Below are 23,243 nucleotides of genomic sequence, written 5' to 3'. Positions count from 1 at the left end.
TATATATTAGTTAATTTGGGTAGTAGTTAGGTAAATAATTGGTAAAAAGTATCACAATTTTTTGCTCCAATTTTCTTTCTATTAAAATGTGGCTGGAAATTCAAAGCGAAGGTTGTTTTTTGGTTTCTCTTCTCCCTACTTGATCTGCATCATAGTGTTTATTGGTGTTGTGTGTGGGCAATGCTCTTATTGTTCAGTACGTTTTTTAAATCTCACCAAACTGCCTTTCACTGCTTGTTAGGAGGTGCTTTTGTGAACTCATCCTAGACAATGCAAGTGGGACCTGTGTGGGTCTTGACCGTCTTGATTTGAATACAAACAATTCATCCAATCTGCATTTCAGCCTTTAATGCTATTGGCTTGGATTGGTAATTGAAATTAATTATGATTGCATGAGCTGCTGAAATATATGAGGAATTAAAATTAGTTCTAAACTCTTGGTTGGTATTGGATTGACCCAAGCTTGTTTGTTCAAGCACCTGTGAGAGGAATGAGCCGTGTATAGAAACCTCAAGTCCATGCTTTTACATGCATGCCATAAAATTTTTATGTAATGCATACCACACAATTCTTACGTAATGTATAGGAATGAGCCATGTATATTTGGGGGCATTTACATGCATACCACACAATTCTTACGTAAAGCATACCACATGGTGAAGGGTTTCAAGTTGCATCAAAATTCCATCTCCATGAAGGTTAGGTGGTGGAATTGTGTGATGGCATTTGTTTTACCATTTCTCTCATACGAAATCTGTTTGTAGCTGATGACATTTGCTTTACCATTAAAATGAGTATTGAGCATTATTCATATGATGCTCAGGAATGAGATCTTATATAGCTGGAATTGTAGCTATGATTCTGCTTCTAGTTAATGAGGTTAACCTTGGAGATAGATATGTACTTGATTATGTAGGAGTCAACGTCTGTTCTGTTTTTTTAAATACTACATCTGTTTCTTATTTCTCTTCTCCCTACTTCTCTTTGGCGTCACCTGATTTCTCCCATTAATGTGGCTTGGTGAGCAACAACTACATTGTTGTGCATTGGTGATTCTTTGTTGTTACTTTCTTTGTTGTACCTATTCTGAAATCTGAAAGTAGGGGTCATTGAAGTTTTTTCTGTATCCATCTGAATCTGTTATGATCTCTTTAACAAACCTGCTATATGAATTATGGAGATAGCTGGTTATGGAGCAAAAATTTTGGATCTTCTGAAGTATACTTTTTTTTTCTTTCTGTATTTACATATCTAAAACCTGAACTTTCATATGAACATGCATATCACTTTGCACAACTCATAAAGCTGACCAGAGGATATCATGCTCTCCAAGGTTGTTTGGTGGAAAGAATGAAGCAGTATTTATAAATTTCTTGTTAAGCAGCTCGAAAGAATTCAGGAAATTGGGACAACATGCCTTTGATCTGTTCTGACAAAGCTACATGGAAGACACATTTTATTTGTTTCACGGGGAAATAAATATATTGTATATGTATGAAAATGGCCACACATTTTTCTTGGTCTACTTTCATCTCTTAGCAATGACAATGAGACTTTGTCGATTGGAAGCAATGTATATTTTTTTTTATTACAGTAATGAATATATCTCAAGTTTCTAAACTTTGTAAATGTTCTCATTCAATGTATATCTCTGTCGTACTAATAAAATGGGGCATTTACAAATAAAGATCTTGTTACACCCGCACTGTTATTTCCTCTTTTAAGATTTATATGTTATAAAAATTATGAATGAAAATATATTCCAACTTGGGAAAAAAAAATTGGGCACACATCCCTTTAATTGGCTTTATTTTTAAGTATTCATCGATATTTGATAAAAAATAGTTAAATTAATTAGTTCGTTAATAATATGTTAAATCCTAAATAAAAAATATATTTAATACTTTCGTCCCACCGAATATAAGAGCATTCTTATTACAAGTCTTTTGTTTCATATGTTCACCTATCTAACAAGTTAACATTTTAAAATATATTAATCAATCACATAAATTTATTACATAACAATTACTAACTAATTACTCAACAATTACATTTATTACATAATTAACAATTTCAAGTTTAACTAATTTATTACATAAAAAATTTTGCTTATGGAGTTACAAAAATTTCACTGTTACAGTCTTTTTTTAAACAATTTTACCAAACAAGTGTATAATGGTCATTTTTTTCAGAAATAGCAGTTCTGCAGTCATAAATTTATTACATAACAATTACTAACTAATTACTCAACGAAGTATTATATAAGTAATAAAAGCCTAAAAATTTAAATTTCAAGTTGAAAGAATTTTACCATCAGCATAAATAACCAAACTTTCATTTCCTTCAATTCAATCCTCCCATAAACAAAACAACAACAAAAAAAGACTTTTGAATTCCACAAAATATATAAGAAGGTATAAGTTTGTGACGCACCAAATTCTGTGATAAGAAGGCGCTACCCTGCTCGACGCACCCAGCGCTCTAGTCTAAGCTGCTTCAATGGAGGCCCAGCATATGGTTTGCTCTTGCGAGGAAACTGCCATTTCCCAATAGCTTCAGCTTTGATCGCTTCCTCGGCAAAACAAACATTAGTTTTCTCTGTTAAGACTCCTCTCACAGAAAAGGGACGCTCTTTTTGTGAAACGACGTCGTCTTCTTGTAGTTCAAATCTACTTCTCTTCCCATTGACAATCAAACAATGAGCTTTTGAATTTTCTCCCTGCTTATCTGCGACATCTCTGTTCTTTGTTGAAATAAAACCATTTTCTGCCATCACTTCTTTTTGTTCTTCATTGATACTTCTTCCAAGTTGTTGCGAGTTCTGCTTGCCCTTCAACTGACAGTCATCGGGCTTAGAAAATGCTTCTCGGTATTGCAAAACTACATTATGATTGCTTGTATTGTTCAAACTTCCATGGTTCTCCTTATTGATGTTCATGAAGTTTTCAATTTTCTGCGTTGGACGCATTTTACTTGGCCATATATCGTCTGTGCCATTTGTTCTCTCTTTATTGTTACCTTTCAAGGCATACTCTTTATCCCATGGCAAGTGCCTTATTCCTTCAGGACTCCAGCAGTTTAATTCCAGGGAGTTCACATTCTGTGAACTTTCTTCGGAGGATGACGGATTTTCATTTTCAGTCAGCTTTTCTTCCTGGGATTAACCAATCATTTGCTCAAGTTGGATCCATATATGTTTTTACCAAATAAATAAAAATTAAAATAAAACTAAAACGGTGTTTGGTAGCATAATTTAAATAGGATTTAGCCATGAATTTAGCGTGAAACCAACCAAACATAAAAAAAAACAAAAATTAAATCCATCTCCCTATTAAATCATTTTTTTTTTTTGCATTGTCTTTTCTTCCCACGTTCCATCGCTTTTAGGATGTAAACCCGGATTTAGTAAATCCAATTGAATGATGGTTTAAGAATTTATTCCCGCCGTCGCTCGTGAGCTCATCTCCGTTGCAAAGACTATCGGATTTACTGGATTTGAAAAATCTTATTTAACGTAAATTCAGGTTGCAGTTAAACCCCAACTTAAATCGAGTTCATAAAGCTATGAACATAATAATTTTAGTGTACTCTATTTACTTGTATAAAAATCCCACCTTATATGATTGGTTTGTAGGAATATCCTCGATTAAGTAAAATAGAGTTCATATAATTAATTATTACACAAATTCAAAGAATTTACCAAAGAATATATAAATAAGAATACTAATATCAACAAAAATTGAACACTTAATAGAGTAAATAAGGACCCAGCCAAATAGTGATTTCCAAAATAGATAACAAATCCTTATTGAAGATGGCTTTGATAGTGAAAAACAAGCACCATAATTGCCCATCAAAAACCTCTTCCTTGCTTGGATTGCTTGATTTCCTTAAGAAATTCTTTTTCAAGCACAATTAAAAGGTTAGCATATTTTTGGGTAAGATAGTGCTCAAACAAAAGAGAAGAGATGAATTGTAGGCGTCAAGGGTACTAACAAATGAATAGAACATATATGTCTTCAAAAAATGGAGGGATCCCCAAAAATCAAACAAAGAGGGGACATTGGTCAACTGTAATGATGAGGAAGTATAAAGTACATTTGTTTTGATAATAATAATCAACGGAGATAGAACAAAACTCTTCTTTCTTCATCAATTGGATCAAAGAAGGAAAGGCCAAGTTTTTAAACCTGAGACCACTTGAAAAAGAAAATAAAGCAATCGTTATACAAACCAAATTAAACAAACCTTCAAAAGTATATTTGAACTGAGAGGAAGGAGCGATGAGGTAGGATACCTTGTACATAACTTGGAGAAACCCAATATATAATTTGGAACGATAAAATTTAAAAATTAACCAGACCTTAAGCATTCATCAACATCACATTGACAATTAAGTTTCCATACAAGATATTTATTTAAAAAAAAAATTCTAACTAATAAATTAATTTTTTTATCCATATTAACTTCAAAATAAGTCAAAAACAATATATAAATATAAATAAACTTCAAATAAGCATGATAAGGTAGGTAAAGAAATGAATGTGAATAACAAGCTAATTCATTCATTATTTTTTATAGTGTGTTTCTTTGTGATTAGCCCGTAAGAAATTAAATCAAACCTAGTTGGCCTAGGTGATGCCAACTACTTATATTCTAAGCCAACTACTTATATTCTAAAATGGGTTTAGATGGATTAGACAACGCTCTAACTTGATCGGGTAAGCATGGAACAGGCAGACTTCTAGAAGTAAAGCTTCATTTCAACTTAAAAATTTCAGATGTAGACTAATTTGAAATACTCAAACTTGAATTATATAGCATGAGTCAAGTTGGCTCCACCCAAAATAAATCATTTTTTAGCTAACTCAAAATACCTCATGGTTGTTACCCATAACTTCAATTATCCAATTTGCTCAAATTTGAACAAATTATAGCTTAAAATGACTTGGAATTAAATTAAATAACGAAATATGATTAAATAACGAAATAAAATGACTCAACCAATCAAATCTAGTTCAAATCTACTCAAAATATGAGCAAGTTTCAACTAATAATATCACCCTATGGTTGAGTATGGTTGGGTCTAGTCTAGGTGAGAGCAAATATTTTAGAATATGGTGCTAAAACAATTCATCGGATTTAATAAAAAAAGCTAGCTCAATAATTTTAAAAAAAAAATTGTCAAGCTAACATGTAGCTTACCAATTTATATCAATTGATCTAAGTTAACCAACTTACAATAAAAATATTAAAAATGTGAATATAATAAGCCAAAGAATATATTCAAATTAAAAACAAGTTAAAAGAATTTTTTTCAAGAAAATGAAATCAAAAACTAAAAGAAACTCCCCAAAATTCCATCTTCAATTCTCATGTATCCTCCACCTATAGCTACCTTCAAGATACTACGTTTTCAAAAATCCATGATTCTAAACTCATCTGAAATTCTAGATATATCACCATCATCTATTGTCTTGTCCTATCATCTCCTCTGAACACTCTTTACATCATCTGCCCTTATTTCCCCTAGCTTCTCCATTAACATTATTTACTAAGAGATTCCTCATCACCCTCTTTCGAAGTTACATAATCATTCCTATGTCTTGTTGCAGCAATTAGCATGATCAATCTCATGCTTAGGTTACCATGTAAAAGTTCTCACCATGCTGAGTTTTTTCCTCGAAATTATTTTTCTCATGTTTTTTCTTGCCATTTAAAAGTTTTTGGAATGGTCTAAACAATTTTCTATCATAGATCCATAGTGTATAATTAATGTTCTTTGCATATTTGATTGGATAAAATCTTGAATATTGAACTACTTCCAATCATTATACCTGTTAATTAAACTATTATGAATTATCATAAATAAAGTTGCGATTAATGCTTGCTATTTACAAGTGCTGGCTTAGTCCAGGGCAGTGCCGGCTAGCAAATAAAATTTTAAGCAAATATAGTATATAAACAAGTTTCTGAGTGGATTGCTTGTTTGCCCAAAGAAGTAAAACTAATAGTAAGTTTCCCGTTAAGATTTTTCTTTCTAGTTTTTAGGAATGTTTATCCTTTCATTTGTCATTTTCCAGATCTACAAAGGCTTTCACAATTTGTATTGGTTATGCCATGAACTGCCAGTGTTTCAGATGACCGAAAAAACCAAATTAATTGGCTAACCAATGACACGTTGCAAAGAAAAATTGTGTAAAAATGGATGCCAGAAGTTTCGAGTTCCACCAAACATGAATTTGAAGTGGAAACAAATAGTTGGACCTACAAATTTAAGAAAAAAACGGCAAGATTGAACTTGAGGCAGCAGTCAAGCATCAGAAACAAGCAAAAGGAATTTGGGTACATTTTTGCAAAGAGTGGACTTGCGTCTCACTACTTTATGTAAGTTTGGATGTTATTGATTCCGTTTTAAAAACAAAAATCGTCTGATTTTTTTTATCTCTCACACAAAAATACTCAGCAAATTTTTTTAAGAACATTCCATACAGACTACATTTATTCCTGAAAAGTACTACATTCATTCATTGAACACATGGAGTACAAAGAATCATATGGCAAGTTTTCTAGAGGAATGGAAAGGAAAAAAAGGATCTTTAAGAGTTCAAGATAGAAATGTACAAACCTGGGGCTTTAGATCACGATGAATTAGATTATTGTCATGGAGAACTTGCAAGCCACTAGCTGGTAAAAATAAACAATAAATATAATAATACTAGACAAAAAATAATAATGTGAGGTTTGATGAGGTTTGAAAACTTGGTAACATTTAATTTGTACCTAGTTGTTGCATAAAGTGCTTTGCAGTTGCTTCTGAAACTCTTCCATGGCGTTGTAGATACAGGGATAGGTCACCCCCTCTGCAGTATTCTAATATGAGATAAATTCTTCCGGAGGCCTGAGAATAGAAGCCAAGTGAATGAAACGCCAAATAGCATGATACAACAATGGAAGCACCATTGTAAGTTTTCTTATGGTTAGGTTGACACTTCTGCAGTAATCTAATATAACAATTTTTTTTTTTTCCTGAGGCCTAAAGAATATAAGCCAAGGAAGCCAAGTTAGCATGATCCAACAATGAAAACATAATGTAAAACTTCCTATGGTCTTGGTTTCACATGGAAATGTAACATTTGAAAATCTTCTATTTTATGTCGGAAGGCAAATGCATCTTTTCTACGGAGTCAATTGTTAGAACACAAACTGTATCTCTCTGTTTATGTTATCACTTAATAGTTATCCAAATACTCCCCAGTAGCATTTCGCCTTGCCTTACTATTTCCAACGAAAACCTCCTAGCCGCACAGGCATGCAACAAACATCAATGTTCCCAACCATTGAAACTAATTTTCTCAACGTTGTCATCCCTAACAAACATATCACAATTGATTACATTTTGATTGTGTAGGGAGATTGCTCTATTTTATTTCACTGTTTATATTCTATCTGAGTCATAAACTATATCCAGCTATACATCACCAAATAAGTCAACTATTAGGTACAATAAACACATCAATACCACTGTTTAAATAGATAAGAGTAAAGGGATATAAACCCACTCTTTAGACTGATCAATAATTTCTAACCCAGACAATTTGTCAAGGAGGGTGAGAATAAGTCAAAGAAGTTCAATGGTGAATAAGTCGTAAAATTACAAATTAGGCCGAAAAGCACTAGGTGGTAACAAAAAACCGATACAAGAACCAAAATGTGACTAGTGAGTGAAGGGGATTGTTCTTATTTTGCACAAGAATACTACTCAGGATTTCTGTAACTTATTGACCTTAAGAAAGAACTTCTGACTTGAATTTTCATTTCCATCTCTTTTTCTCACCGTTGCAACACCTTTGATCTAATGTCCCATGTGATCACAATTCTCAGTATTGCAAGCAGACCACCTATTATCATCTTCCTACAGTTGACATCAGCTTTTGCATTTTGGTACTTCAATTAAGATTGAATGGCCTATGCGAGTAAAAGAACGAGTAATCAAGAAGAACGTCAAGCACTCCCAAATGGCAAATAGAGACGACGATAGTTCATGATAGTCATGCTATGTGAAAAATCTATATAATTATGGCATGCTTTGTCTGAAACGCCCATGATTAAAAAGCAATAATTGACATATCTTAACTAGGGTGGCAGACAAATAAAAATATTATCATTTTAATTTTATAAGAACTCCTAAAAGGCAAGCAAATTTCTATAGTTTAGGGAACATTTAATATGGTCTGAATTGTATGACACATTGACTAACCTCTTGAATGAATAAATTTTTCAAGCCAAGTTTGGATAAAGTTGAAATTGAGCTTATCAAGGTAAAATCTGATTTAGTTGAGAAATGAACCCAAGTATATTTTATCATCTACACATTGCTTTGAAAAATTTTAAAGAAAAAGAAGTTATAAGCTATGTTGATGCCGAGCAAATGTTCCGTGGGTATTTCCTACGTATGCAGGAATCAGGATGAAATCCCATCCCAATAGGCTAAAGCAAGGCTGTCCCACATGGGAATTTTGTTGCCAGCTCTGCGGGCCCTTCTTTAAATTTATTTTATTATTTGAAATCTACTAGGTTTATTTTCCATTGGGAATATATTTATACGTTGTATTTCCTATTTTTGAGGATTTTTTCTTGGTTTATATTATTTGGAGGTTTTTCTCCCTATTATCCTCTTTGCTGAGTTGTTGCCTAATTTTCTTCAATTGGTGAATCTACATCTTAAAAAGAATAGATGGTGAAACATTATCGATGTTTCGCCATTCAACTTGTTGTTTTAAGGCCAGCAGTCGTTCATTGTTTCTTCTTCCATTTCTCGCCATACGAGTCTCCTAACTCATTTATTAACCTTCCCACACCGACTAGACACCCTAGTTCAGTGTCATAAGTTTTTTTATAATGATTTTTTTGTTACAAAGTGTTGCATTTTTTCCTTGGACAAATTGTGAGTGTTAAACAAATATATTATAATTAACAAAATATTAAAGCAATTGCAAATTGGCTTAAACTCTCTAAGTTGTTGATATTGCATTTTTCTATCTCTAATCAAGTATTAATAAGGTATGTTCAAAGCTTTATTAGAGGACAAGTCATTGTTCAAATTAATCCAAAAACTAAGACATTTTTTATTGGAAAGAAAACTATCGCCAATGAATTTTAGAAGTTCATGTTATGCTTAATTCTAGCTCTGATATTACATATATCATTAAGAATTACAAGTCTTCAATTCAACAATGATGCTTGATCAAAGTGCGCTTCAAAAGTGCATTAAATGAAACATGAAAAATATTAGCTTTATGATGAGGAACACACTATTTTCCCGATGCTTATGTCCATCATAAAGGAAGCTTATGTACAAAGTATTTTTATTATAAACATAACGATGTTGAATTTAATGTTGGTAATTAAGCAAGTGTATCAACAGTAAATTTTGGGAGTTGAATTCATACAAAATAATAATAAACAGTTGTTTTGTCCTATACATTTAATCAGTTGTTTTATGACTGATCCAATACATTTAAATGATTGCTCCTATACATTTAAACAGTTGTTTTATGACATATTTACTAGGATAGCATTACAATATAATAATAAATTGAGCAGAGCAAATATTTACAATTAGTAGCCTATTCACATGCTGCATGAATAATTGCATGTAGCTTAATCTACAGACTAAGGGAGAGGAATCATATGAAAAAGAGAAAATTGTGACTTTAATTTTATATAGGAGATATAAAGAAGATTCCACACCTTACTATCATTTTGGACAGATGAGAAAGCATGTGAACATTTAAGTGAGAGCTTAGAGTGGATTCCAAAGAGGTCGAAAAGAATTTGAAAGAAAGACATGCAAGTATCTACCATGTTTATGGTAAGTGATCTTTGTTATGACATGGATCAGCATGCTCCTTTCCTTTGCATGATGGAGTATTTTGTGTGAAGTTTATATATCCATGATTAATCTATGATGACAAGTATTGGTTGGTACTCAACATGTTGTTGATCATATGCACAAATATACTTAATACCACCATACAAATATGCATATTATCATGAACATGTTGCTTGTGGATACCATGTGATTCAAGATACTTGACTTGTGATATAATGAGATGGGGGCTATCATGAACGATTTCAGTGAAAGATATGTTTGTATGAAAGCTAAGATGCATATGATATGCTTGCATCTTGTAATAAAAAGACCTACAAGCATTTCAAAAATGTGAAATAATTAGGCTACACTTCTGCCCCAAATGATTAAACAAAAATGGATTTATGATAGGCTACACTTCTGCCCCAAATGATTAAACAAAAATGGGTTTAAAATTTATTCCTGCAAGAATGATGGCTGCATAATTGGATTGTAATTCTGCAATACAGAAGCCTATACAATTGAATTTAAATAATTGCCCTGACAGTATAATTAGGTGATAACCCTACAAAAACATGTTGCATATTGATGTATAATAAGCTATTGTATGATAATAATATAGGCCTAGAAAATTTACACTCCAGCCATTCCGAAGATAGTTTTCTAATATCAGTTTGTATCAAGTTTTTAAAATATAGGTTAGATCGCAAATAATATACAACCTAAATATTTCAACCATATTTTACGATGAACTTTTGATAATCCCTCCTAGTCAAAAAAAACTTTTGACTTCGACTATGGTTCATCGTAACGCTAATTGTTTAGTATATAGTAGTAAGAATTTTCACTTGAAATACGGAGATTTCCCATAATTGGCATAAAACAAATAGTGGGGGAATTATGACAAACTTGATTAAGATCTAATGATTTCGTCATCATTGATTTTTATGGACCTTATTGTATCTTGTCAATAATGATAATTAGCTCAGCTTGACAGAAGAATCATTTTCAGTAAGTGCAAGTTGTTGTCCACAAATAATTCTGACACAGAAAGCTAAAATTTATCTTTTAGACAAGTCTTATCAAGATCCCATAAGTCAATACAAATGTAGATTTGGCATTCTCCTTTATTGACACAATATTAACTATTCAATCAGTGTATTTATTTCATAAATAAAGATTGCTTTAATGAGTCTTTTCTTGCAATCGCCTGTTATTCAATCTCAAATCTTAATCATCTTCTGGCTTGCTTGATAAGTGTTGTGATTGGATTTGATGGATGGTCTGCAAATTGCCACATCAAGGAATAAACTGAGCATTTTAGCATATATCCAGACAAATCATATCTTGAATTCACAGAATTTGCTTTTATTTCACCTTTATCCTCAAGGAGTGTACTAAAACTGAGCAATGATCAATTGTTCCCAAATTAATTTCTACTACATCGTTCATTATAATAATTTGTCTAACATCTTATAATTTTTCTAGAGCAAGTTTAACTTTTACATTTTAATCACTTGTATAGCTATGCTCATTGGATTTGTTTCAATCTCCCCAAAAGTTTATAGCATATTACCACTAAAATGCATATGTGAGGCAAATCTAAGGCGCTTAGTGGTGTAATTGTCACTCTTCTGCAATGCATGCAAATTTTCAAACTTCAAATTCTTTCAAAATAATGGGATCATTCTTAAAAATCTCAACATGAATTTCATATTAATGCATCATTTTTCAAAGTCTTGAACGACAACATTCAAGCATTCTTGTAGACACCATCTTTTCAAATTTATAACACTAAATGGGCTTATCAAGATCTTTACCTTCACACTCTTAATACTAATATAAGGAATTTCTTGGTGCATCACTTTCAGGTAAATGAAGTACATAAAATATTTTAGAACTTTAACGTAATGAACCTCATGTAGAATTAGTTCTTTAAAATATTTATGAGAGACATGCATGAGTATTTGTGCAACTTATCATATTGACAGGTTGATCATCCTTCTTCAAGAAATAGATTAAAACTTACATAAGTAAATTCAATCTCATATTCTGAATCAAAATAGTCTATTTTATCCATTCATCTTTTATGCAGCCACTAAATCAAAGAATTGGCTTCCGCAATGGAATTTTTCCATACTAGAAACAAAATAAAATATAGAGTCGATTCAGCTACCATACAAGGAAAGAATTAAAAAACCTCCCTTTAAGCCTAGTCACCTAGCCCATTATAAAGGTGGCTCCAAACTTTCACAATAAAAAAAACAACATGAGGAGCAAACAGGGGAAAATAAAGTAAAATATGAATTCATAACAATACTTCATTTGTGGTATCTTTTGGTGTGGCCACTGTATTGTCATCTTCCTCTCCGGGGTCGACAAGATTTGGCCTGAAATCAGACAACAGTTGGTCATCATTGCTTTCCGCATATGGTATTAGATGGTGGTTATAAAAAACATCTATAGCATGAATGTGTAGATAGCAGCAAGGGGTAGGCATTAGAGTTGATCTTCTCAGTAATTTGAACATGGGACAATTTTGCGCGCTGCAAGTTTATTATGCTCATAAAGAGAGAAGTGATTCTTTGAAAGAACCGCACAAAATAAACGCCGGCTTTAAAATCCACAAGGAGGCAAGACCTATCAGCCGCTTTCTTAGATTGCAGGAGATTTGAGACAATTTGTTGGTGAATATGTTTTACATTGTTACTGAATCAGTAGTCATCCCATGAGAATGAGTGAGGTTTGGGAGTGACAAAGGTCCAAAGGACCATGTGGAAGAAATCCATAAACCACCTGAAAATGGCTGAATTTGATGCTTCGATTAATCATGTGATTGTGTGTGAACTCAGGTTGGCACAGTTTTTGATCCCATGATTTCAGATGTTCTCCCACTAAATAGCACAATAAATTCCCCAAAGACCAATTCACAACCTCCGTTTGGCCTTCCATCTGTGGATAAGGCTTGGTGTCAACAAGACGCGACAAACTTCTCCAAAATGGCTAAGAAAACTTGTCTAGATAAGTTACCATGGAGGCAATAAACAATGAAGATAGCAAATCTCTTGAAAATATAAGGCAGCGACCAACACGCATCAGTAATACGCTTACAGGGAATAAAATGGACAAATTGGAGAAACGATTCAGAACAAATAAAATGGAATCATTTCCATGTTATGTATAGGGCAAACCAATTACAAAATCCATACTAAATCAGACCAAGAAAGGGTTGGAATAGGAAGCAGCATGTAGAAACTGAAATTTGTGGCTGTGCCTTCCTATGCCTGGCAAATGTGACAATGTGCCACAAATTTTACCACATCCTTACAGAGCCCAGCACAGAAAGATGATTGAGAATTAACACAAAATTCGATCCAAACCAACATGGCCTTCATTATGCATTTCTTGAATGATATAGAGTCTTAAACTACAAGCAGGGGTATATAATCACAACCTATGGAAGAGATAACCATCTTGTAAATTTGAAGAATTGTCCGCTTGCACTGGAAGCATAATTTTTCCAAAAGAATCTGTCACATACAGGTATTTAGTAAATTCAACGGCTGGAAGAAACATTTCAACTCAGTCAAACAACATGCTCGACGACTTAAAGCATCGACTACACCATTAGAATTTCTCAACTTATGCTTAATTACAAAAAAAATTATTTGCAAAAATGCAGCCCATGATACATGTATTTGTCAAATTGTTATTCACCGTCCCATATCATGGGTTCAAAATGAGGTTTGTCAATTAATATTTGACATCACAAAAAATGACACATGTTTCTATAAATTGTGACTATCCATCATCTCCTTCATTTGATTTGTCAATATGCAAGCCTCAAAGTTTATCCAGCTAGCTGATGATAATCCTCAAAATTGTTTATAATTTTTTTGTATGGTTCTTTGCTTCGTTAGTTTCTTACACTTAGCTTGAGTAAAATGCTTCCCATATTCGAATAATCTGGCGTTATCAAAGCATCATTGAATTGAAGATTTGATACCAAGGACAACTTCAAGTTGCTTCAACACATTTATAGTTTTATTCATGACTAAAGTCTCTTATTATTCATCCTGAATTGATTGTCCTTCTAATTTGTTTTTGGTCGGTGACATAGAAGAGTACGTGAACCTCTATTATATTCTTTTTTGGATGAGCCAACCATAAAGACATGGCAAACTTTATAACTCATTTTATTAGTTCAATATGCCCCTTCAAGAGAGTACGTGAACCTCTATTATATTCTTTTTTGGATAAGCCAACCATAAAGACATGGCAAACTTTGATAGGATGGCTAATTATCTAAAGTAATAAGCGATAACTCATTTTATTAGTTCAATATACCCCTTCAATTTTTTTACGATGCAGAAATTGCAAGCATACTCAAAGTGATTCTCAAAATAGTTTCATATAAAATTGTGTATCTACATGAAAATCATAACAACTAATCTCCATATAATGCTATGCTTGATGCTTTTCCAAAAAACACCCTAAAAATAAGATTGAAAAAAGCTAAGGAGTTGCCCTACTTTCGAATATGTTTTTATGTATATAAATCTATGATGCATTGATACTTCTAATTAAAGAGTCGTACAGTATCGGACACAAAATGGACACGACTCCAATACAACATAGAAGTATTCGATTTAAAAAATATCTTAAGAAAAAGAGGACACGTGCAGGAAGACGTGTGTCCTAAATTAATGAATTAAAATTTCTTAAAAATATTTTTAAGATTACAATTTATATATATATATATATATGTAAAATTTAAGTTTTACATAAATACCAATCAATTTTGATGTAGTTATATTTCTAGCACCTAAATTTCCATTTTTACGTATAGGCCACCTTAGATATATATGAAAAGGGGTATTTCACTTTTTAAAATTGAAAATAATAGTATATTAGATGTGATATGAAAGATTGTAGTGGCATAAATGTAAAAGTCAAAATTTATGTTTTAGATATATAAATACATAAGCATTTGGAGCCAAAAAAACCAGTAATCCTTTTATATCTTTTAATGAATAATTGATTAAGATGACTTAAATATTGTTATAATAAAGGATAACATATGCTTACTTTTTGTATGTCATAAACTAATGAAATATTTATGAGCTTCTTATACAGTTGAGATCATTTTTTTGTTTTTTTTTTTTTTTGTTTTTTTTAATTTAAAATTAAGATATGTTTGATTGAAGTAGTTGTGCTTAAAGACACTCCAAATGACTTTTATATATTTTGATTATTTTTTAAATACAATTTGATTTATTTTAAAAATATAAATGTTATATCTAACTAAAATGAGTTCTTAATTTTTAAAAGTTAAAACTATTAAATTTTCTTATTTTTGCTTTTGTACTATTCTTAATATCTTGTTTCTTTAACTTTCTTTTATATATTTTTATAATTTTTATTATAAATGAGTCTCAGACACATGTTTATGTCCTATATCTTCAATAATAGATGTGACTCATGTTCATGTACCTGTGTCTGTGTAACATAGAAATAGATATGATCATTTAAACTAATGTAAATAAAACGCGTTTATGATGTATAAATAGTGTTTTTAAAGAGAGTGACAAAAAGGTCATAAAGGCTCAGTTAGTAAGTGATATTTAGATTCTTGCAATACTTTAAAGAACAAAATGTGTGGTCTTCTAACTCTTATATCTGACTAGCCTTGTGTAATATATACAACGTAGAGGCTATATGAGTTAGGTATGACAACAAAAGTCAGATGTTGGTTCTTTTAAGAAATAAGAAACTTACCAAGCTAACATATCAACTAAATTGCAAGGTTGATGAATCTTTGGAGGACACAAAATAACTATGCTTGATGAAGCTTATCCAACCCCAATAGAAGACTGCTTTCTTTCAAGCCATAAATAAACGAGAAGATAGATCACAACTAAAATTGACAAAAGAGATGTCTCCAAACAATAATATGAAGTCCATTCACAACAAGTTTGCAAGGATCATGGCCAAACAAATTGTCAATGAGGTTGAGAAGTTCACAATGTTTTGTTATTAGCTTCTGGATGATCCAGATGAGATGTATGTACATTTATAAGTCGTTGGTAGGCATGATAACGATTATAGAGGAATATATCTCAATTATACCCATGTTGGTGAACCACAAGTTTGAACGAAAAATAATCCATGGAATCTAGCTCGAAGTTAGATTGGAATCGACTCATGCTAAAACTTGGTTAGGCCCAATGAAAAACTAGTCGAGCAAGACACCCTTATCAACAACATTAAGCAGCAAATTGAGAAAATTTTGCATTGCTTCAAATGATGTAGTTGGGAAGAGGAAAGGTAAAAGTAGAAGCCTAAGGTGACCCAATTGAGGGCCAAATAAAACAAATAACCAACAGAAAGAGAATGTAGCATGAGAAAGAAATATCAGAATTTCAATGATCAACAACACTTTATGATAAGTAACGTTTGGTGGAGCAAGGAAGTTGAGGCAATAATCATGTCCGTGACATGTTGATGCAAGAGTAGGAGTTATGCGGTAATAAACATGAATCAAAATTATTCTAGATTACAACTACATTATGATAGTAATTTAATATTATCTTAGGTGTTATTCCAATTTTAAATGCATTTATATTTTAGAATATTGTTTTGCATTACAAGATAAGATTTTAGGATGTACATGTATTTAACTTTTAAAATAGCATGGATGTATCTTTTGTAGACCCAAAGCCCACAAGTATATGTTGGATGGATATTATTTTGAATATCAATTATAAAAAGTTTTTAAAATACTACGAATCTTTTTATTTCTTTTCAAACCACAAACCACTCCTTTAGAATCAAAGTGCGATATCTTTTTGCTGCACACAAACAAACCCCAATATATTATGTTCACTTCCTTCTTTCTCTCTCGTACTTAATTCAACCATCTCTCTCATATGAAAACCTTAATTTTTTTCATCTCGCCCTCGCACATCCTCAGGCTCACTTCTACATGCCCAATTCTCTCTCTCTCTGATTCTCCAAAATTGGTCCTCCTCTGCTCCCTCTCTTTCTAAATTCTCTCTCTACAATCCAGTTTACATCTAAACAATTAAATTCAATTTAACAAACTTATAAATGGTGTTTTCCAATAAGAACCAATTAGATTGAACCTTCTTCCACATCAAACAGGCTAATAAAATCCCCCAACGTAAGGCTAACCATTTAGGTATAATCATGGGTTCAAATAAAAGGTTCATAAGAGTTCAATGGTATAGTTAAAGGAAGAAAAAAAGTACAAGCTAGGCATTCATATAGATGACATCACGTGACATCATAGCTCATATAAAAGACATCCAAGGGGCGCAATTAAGGTGATAAAAAAGCTCTAGCATCTTACTCAATAAAAAGGCCACAAAATTCAAAGGATTGAAAAGTTTTCTTATTTCATCATAAACTGGATATGAATGACCCGTTTATCATAAGAAAAAAGCTTCACGAGTGTTCTTTCCCATTTATTCATCTTCCAATTGAATTATTTTCACCTACTCGCCACATCAACCCCAAATCTTATCCTACCAATTAGACCACTCAATGTCATCTTCTTTTGATCGACTCAAGCCCCAGAAGAAAGTTACAACTCTCTTAGCTTCTTCTAGGAAGATACTGTTAAAGTTCATAGCTCAAGAAATATTTCAACTTAGATGGCGATGAAGCGGAAGAAAAGTTCTGCATTCAACAAAATCCCGCGTAATTGCAGATTCCGCATTCCCGTGACCGTGAGATGGGGTTGGGCTTGAGCACCGCCCCATGAAAGTTGCTTCATGATTTTTTAAAGACCATTATCAAATTTAACATAATTCATTTTCTTTTCTAGTCTTACCTCATATTCTTTCTTTATAACTAGGATTATTTCTGCAAGGGAGAAGTATATGTTTGTTTTTATTAAGGGAATTTTGATATTATATTATGTTTGGAAATGTTATGCTTTGTTTATGCTCATCAGCGTGTTATTTCATTTTCCTCTGTAAGTGATGTGTCTATATCTTTGTCAGGAGCGGGTGATGAAACCTCTTCGTCGTCACTTCATTATCCTTTTGGAGTTCTCTTTGTTGTATTCAACCTGTACAACCACTGAGCGATGTTTATCCCCCTCCCAAAATTATCGACAATCCCTATTTTAATTCCCTTACGATCCCACAAACACATCCCCACAAGATCCACTTTTTAAACACCTTCTAGGATATATACAACAATATTATCTTATATCAGAGCCTAACAACAACAACAAAGCCTTAATCCCACTACGTGGGGTCGGCTACATGAATCCTTTTTCTCCATTGCGTCCTATTTAGTGTCATATTTTCATTTAGTTCTAGTAAATTAAGATCATTTTTAATACAATAAGCCCAAGTCTTCCTAGGTCTACCTCTGCCTTTCTTAACACAAGTCGAATCTAAAACATCTACTCTCCTAATCGGATCATCTAATGGTCGACGTTTAATATGACCAAACCATCTAAGACGACTTTCTCTAATTTTGTCTGTCACAGGAGCTACACCAACCCTATCACGAATATATTCATTCCACATTTTGTCTCTAAGTGTAAAGTCGCTCATCCACCTAATCATTCTCATATCAGAGCCTAACAAAATCTAAATTTTTAAAAATTTGTCCTTCCTATGCCTAAACCAAAAATTCATGCAATCTAACCCAACACTCTGACCAAAACAAATTTCCACATCATCCACCAAACCTTAGCTATAACCCCCTAAACAATATTTACTTCTATTGTCAAAACTTTTATTAAAAGAACAGGACGTCATGCCGCCAATGAGAAATCTTCACTGAGGTATCCTGAAACTCACTATGGAGGATATGTGAAAATCATTCAAATGAAGCTTGTTGCCTTCGAGAGAATATATGGTAAGGTCACCCATTGCCATAATGTTGCTCTCCAGAACAAGGGGCGGAAGTAAATCTCTTCCATCAGAAAATTTCTAGTAATGTAGAATTAATATCCCGACAATTTGGCATAGAATATCCAAATAAACAGAATCTTGAAGTAAAAATAGATTTACCGAATTTTGACGGCCGCATAGATCAAATGAGTTTATCAAGTGGCTCCAAATATTGGTACAAATTTTTTAGTACAAAAATGTTCCCCATGATAAGAGAACTAAATTTAAAGCCCTCAAGCCCAGGAAAAACGCTTCTTTGTGATAGAAGAACTGAAACATATTTGACAGCGAGAATGGAATAGTAAGATCAGCACGTGTCTAAGATGAAAAGAGAGATGCAGCTCAAATATTTTCCCACACATTACTAATAAGATATGTTCATAAAATTCAATCACTTGTCCCGGAGAAGTTCTTTTGTGGAGGAATACAAAGTTGAATTTGATCAACTCATGCAGAATTATGAGTTTTTGTGGAACCAGAGGAGCACACAATAGCTCAATATCTAGAGGGATTGAGACCCTTCATTAGTAACGTGATACAATTATTACCCTATTTGACATTACAAGATGTCCAAACAATAAGCATAAAGGTAAAGAGACAGTAACATCAATAGAAGACCATCACACCTTACAAACAGAGTTCAAACTTAAGATCTAGCAACAAAAGTACAACTAGTAGAGCATCCAAGTCAACCCTGCCTAAAAAAAAAATCAATACAAAATGGAAAAAAAGTGGAGTCAACCAGCACCAGCACTATCAAATATGTCCCAACCTAAAAGTGTTTCATGTGCCATAATTTTGAGCATATTGAATCAAATTGCCCAAATAGAAGAATAATATATTTCATTGAGCAAGAAACAATTGAAAAATAGACAATAACATAAGAAAGAATGAAGACATCAAAGAAGAATATCAACTTGTAGCCGATACAATAATTCAAGCAGAGTCTGTAAGAGATAATCCAGTGGGATTAACATTGATTGTTTTGGAAGATAGTGAGTCTGAAAAAGCTGATACAAGAAAAGGGGCAACCTTTGTGGAAAGAGTTACTGGATGTCATGACTGACAGTTTACATATTGAGTGGCTAACATTGAAAGATTTAACATCTCAAAAATCTCATTTCATAATTTGTTCTATCAAACCAAGCATCCTATGAGAAGCGACCAACTTAATATGAAAATTTACTAAAACATATTATACACTTCATGGTTAAAGACTTGGTTCATGAGAGTACTATCTCCAGCTCTAATTGTGCCAAAAAAGATGATTATTTATTCTACAAGGATGTGTTTTAGAGTTCATTAAATGGACGTGAAGATAAATTTTATAGCGGGACTATCTCAAACAAGACAAAAAGATTACTTTATTATGTTGGTGTGAGATCGTTTCTAACAAAGAAGGTGAAATCTCTCCTAATCGAGGAGAATGACGCGAGATATGGGTTCTGCAAAGAGCAGAATCTCACGGAATAGCAGATTCTACGTTCTCACGATCGCAGAACGGGTCTAACTCGAGTCCCACCCGTGAAAGTTTCTTCATGGGATTTTTGCCCCCGTTATCAATTCAACATAATCATTTTCTTTTTCTAGAAATATTTGTTATTAATTTCTTCCAAATTAGGTTTATTTCTGAGGGGATGACTAGTCATATATTGAATTTTCTTTGGGGACTTTTGCTATCATTATTGTGTTTGGAGATGTTGTTCTCTGTTTTATGCTTTTCATATATATGTATTTTTTTCATTTTGCAAGTGATGTGTCCGTATCTTGCTCAAGAACAGGTGGTAGAACATCCTCCTTAGTCTGTTCATCAGTGTTTTCGAGTTCTCTCAGCTGTTTTCAACCGAGATAGCCACCGAGCGACGTTTATCTTCCTCCAAACATCGTAGAACAGCACTCTTTTTATTCTCGTACCATCCTACAACCACATCCTTACTAAATCCACTTTTTAAACACCTTCTAGAAACCCTAAACGGTATCAGGTGAAAAAACAGATAAAAGATTTCGATTTAAAATATAAAAATTAAAAAACGCAACAGCTGAAAAGAACTAGAAAAGAAGCATGGAGGTTGAGTGAATAAGCGCACAGGATGGAAACGGACCTTGATGATATCGTGCATTGCGATGATATTGGGATGCTTGATGCGCTTCAGGATAACAATCTCGGAGAGAAGGCTTTCCTGGAGCTTCTTGCTGAGCCTCTCCATCACGATCTCTTTAATCGCCACCTCCACGCCGTGCACGCGGTGCCGCGCCAACCACACCACCGAGAACGATCCTGAGCCGATCTGACGGCCGAATATGTAGTCCCCAACCATCCTTCCTCCACAGTAACCGCTTCCACTGCCGCTGGCCATCACCGGAACCCTAGAACGACACGATCGAAGGAGGGCAGCAAGCAGAATATTCGGTAAGGAGCTACGTCTCACTTATTTCCTTCCTCCTCAGGGGAAGAAGAAGAGTCCAGGAAGCGATGCAAACGAATCAGGACGCAAAACTGCTGAACTGCGCCGCCGTATTTGAGTTCGATAAACGACAGATATCGACGCATGGCTGCATCGATACTCATACGTGCACACTTTCCCTTGGCTTATTTATCGATGTTGCCGGTAAGAACTGCGGTGGTCGCATTTTCGCCCGTCTCTCTGATTGATTTAATTCAGTTAAAATATTTAATATAATTTTTATTTTATTTTTATTTTATAAGGCTGGTTTAATTTTTTTTATTAAATTGATAAATAAATAAAAACTAAATAATTTTAAGTTATAAAAAGCAAAATATAAATATTATTTATTTTACACATTGAAATTATAACTTGTTTTCAAAAAATTTTGATTTTGTCCAAATACATATTATATCTCTGACTAATTTGTTGATCAAACAGACCAAATATACACCCCTTATCATAGAAATTAGGATTCCTTTTTTTTTTATTTGCGCCTGCGAGTTAAATCTAAATTTTGTACGTAAATATAATATTTTAATTTACAGATTTTATTTTTTCTATAAAGTGGGATGAGTAGAATTTAGTAAAAGCAGCTAAAAACATTAAATAAAATAACTGACTTCATTTATTTTATTTTATTTTGTTTTATAATTAAAAAATATTATTATGTGTTGTTATATTAGTAGTGTCGCGTAAGAGTTTATCATCTTATCATTGAACGACAATCTTATACCCGAATAAATAAACGGAGAGTGGATCATTTTATGATTTTTTACGAGAAAATGTCGATTAGGGAAAAACAAGCAAAGTGTAGTCTTAATTAAATAATTACACTAGTGTATGTCAAATATTATAAATAATTCACATCTTCATAAATAAAGAAAATAGTAAAATAATATATTAGCCGTACTTTGTAGTAGACATATTTTGTGTTGGAAGTATGAGTCTGGAGATTTCTAATTTGTTATAAATTTTAGCTCATGGAGGTCAATTATCAACAGGTTTTAAATTATATATATCGTGAATGTTGAGGGTTAGATGATGATCACAATTTATCATTTCCTTGATGGGCAGCTGGGAAGGTAGGTATCAGATGTCAATGATTGCAAATGTTAGACAATCTTCAATAGAGAGCAACATCAATAATAGGCGATATGTAGAAATAGGAGATATATATATATAAATATATATTGATATCTATCTATATATAGAGATATGATATAGATATATACATGTAAAGCTATAGATATAGATATAGATATCTACATATGTATATTTCTATCAATATATGTATCTATGTATTTATGTATATAGATATAGATATCTATATATATGTATAAATATAAATATAGATATCTATATATGTATAGATATAGATATCGATATATAAATACATTAATATATAACTACATCCATCTTTCTACTGACTAAAAGTTAAATTATAGGATATCGAAATCAATTTACATGAATACTAACCCTTTTCAGCACTAGTCCTGGCAAATTCGTACGGCATATTATGTATATGCATGTATATATATGTATATATTTATGTATATATGTATATGCATGTATGTATGTATATGTATAGATTTATTTATAATTATATTGTATATGTATATGCATGTATATATATGTATATATTTATCTATATATGTATATGCATGTATGTATGTATCAATCTATATATATATATATATATATATGTATGTATGTATGTATGTATATATATATATATATGTATGCAGATTGGCGCAGGAAAGGATTGGCTGGAGCTGCTTGAAGTTTATTTATTTTGAGTCACTTGTTTTTTAGTTTTGATGTATCTTTTCGTACTTCCTTATTTTTTTTGCGTTGCGTTGTACTGTGGATTTTGGAACCCCTAGGACTATAATGTATTTTTGTTTTTTAGCTGGGGATCTACTATCCCTCTCTTATTTTGTAACATTTTTTAGTTTTAACATATAGGGAGCCACAAGTTGCTCTTTTATT

General features: G+C 32.5%; 1 protein-coding gene across 4 annotated transcripts in view; it reads right to left on the bottom strand.

Annotated features, from left to right (window-relative positions):
• Window positions 1-21,351, bottom strand: part of LOC110019710 (serine/threonine-protein kinase ATG1c-like) — an 81,675-nt gene extending 60,324 nt beyond the window's left edge. For 2 of the 4 annotated variants that reach the window (XM_020717496.1, XM_020717497.1), the window contains exons 1-3: window positions 20,910-21,351; window positions 6,784-6,901; window positions 6,629-6,687 (exon numbers count right to left, since the gene is read on the bottom strand). In XM_020717496.1, coding sequence (XP_020573155.1) covers window positions 6,629-6,687; window positions 6,784-6,901; window positions 20,910-21,164 — 432 coding nt within the window. In that variant the 5' untranslated portion in view covers window positions 21,165-21,351. Of the gene's footprint in view, window positions 1-6,628; window positions 6,688-6,783; window positions 6,902-12,194; window positions 12,265-13,328; window positions 13,344-20,909 lie in introns of those variants that run through there. The other 2 variants (XM_020717499.1, XM_020717498.1) reach the window with 2 other exon arrangements.
• Between the last annotated feature and the right edge of the window lie 1,892 nt (window positions 21,352-23,243).

Source organism: Phalaenopsis equestris, unplaced genomic scaffold, assembly GCF_001263595.1.
Source record: "Phalaenopsis equestris unplaced genomic scaffold, ASM126359v1 Scaffold000072, whole genome shotgun sequence".
Lineage (NCBI taxonomy): Eukaryota > Viridiplantae > Streptophyta > Magnoliopsida > Asparagales > Orchidaceae > Phalaenopsis > Phalaenopsis equestris.
This window is presented reverse-complemented; position numbering and strand designations above follow the sequence as displayed.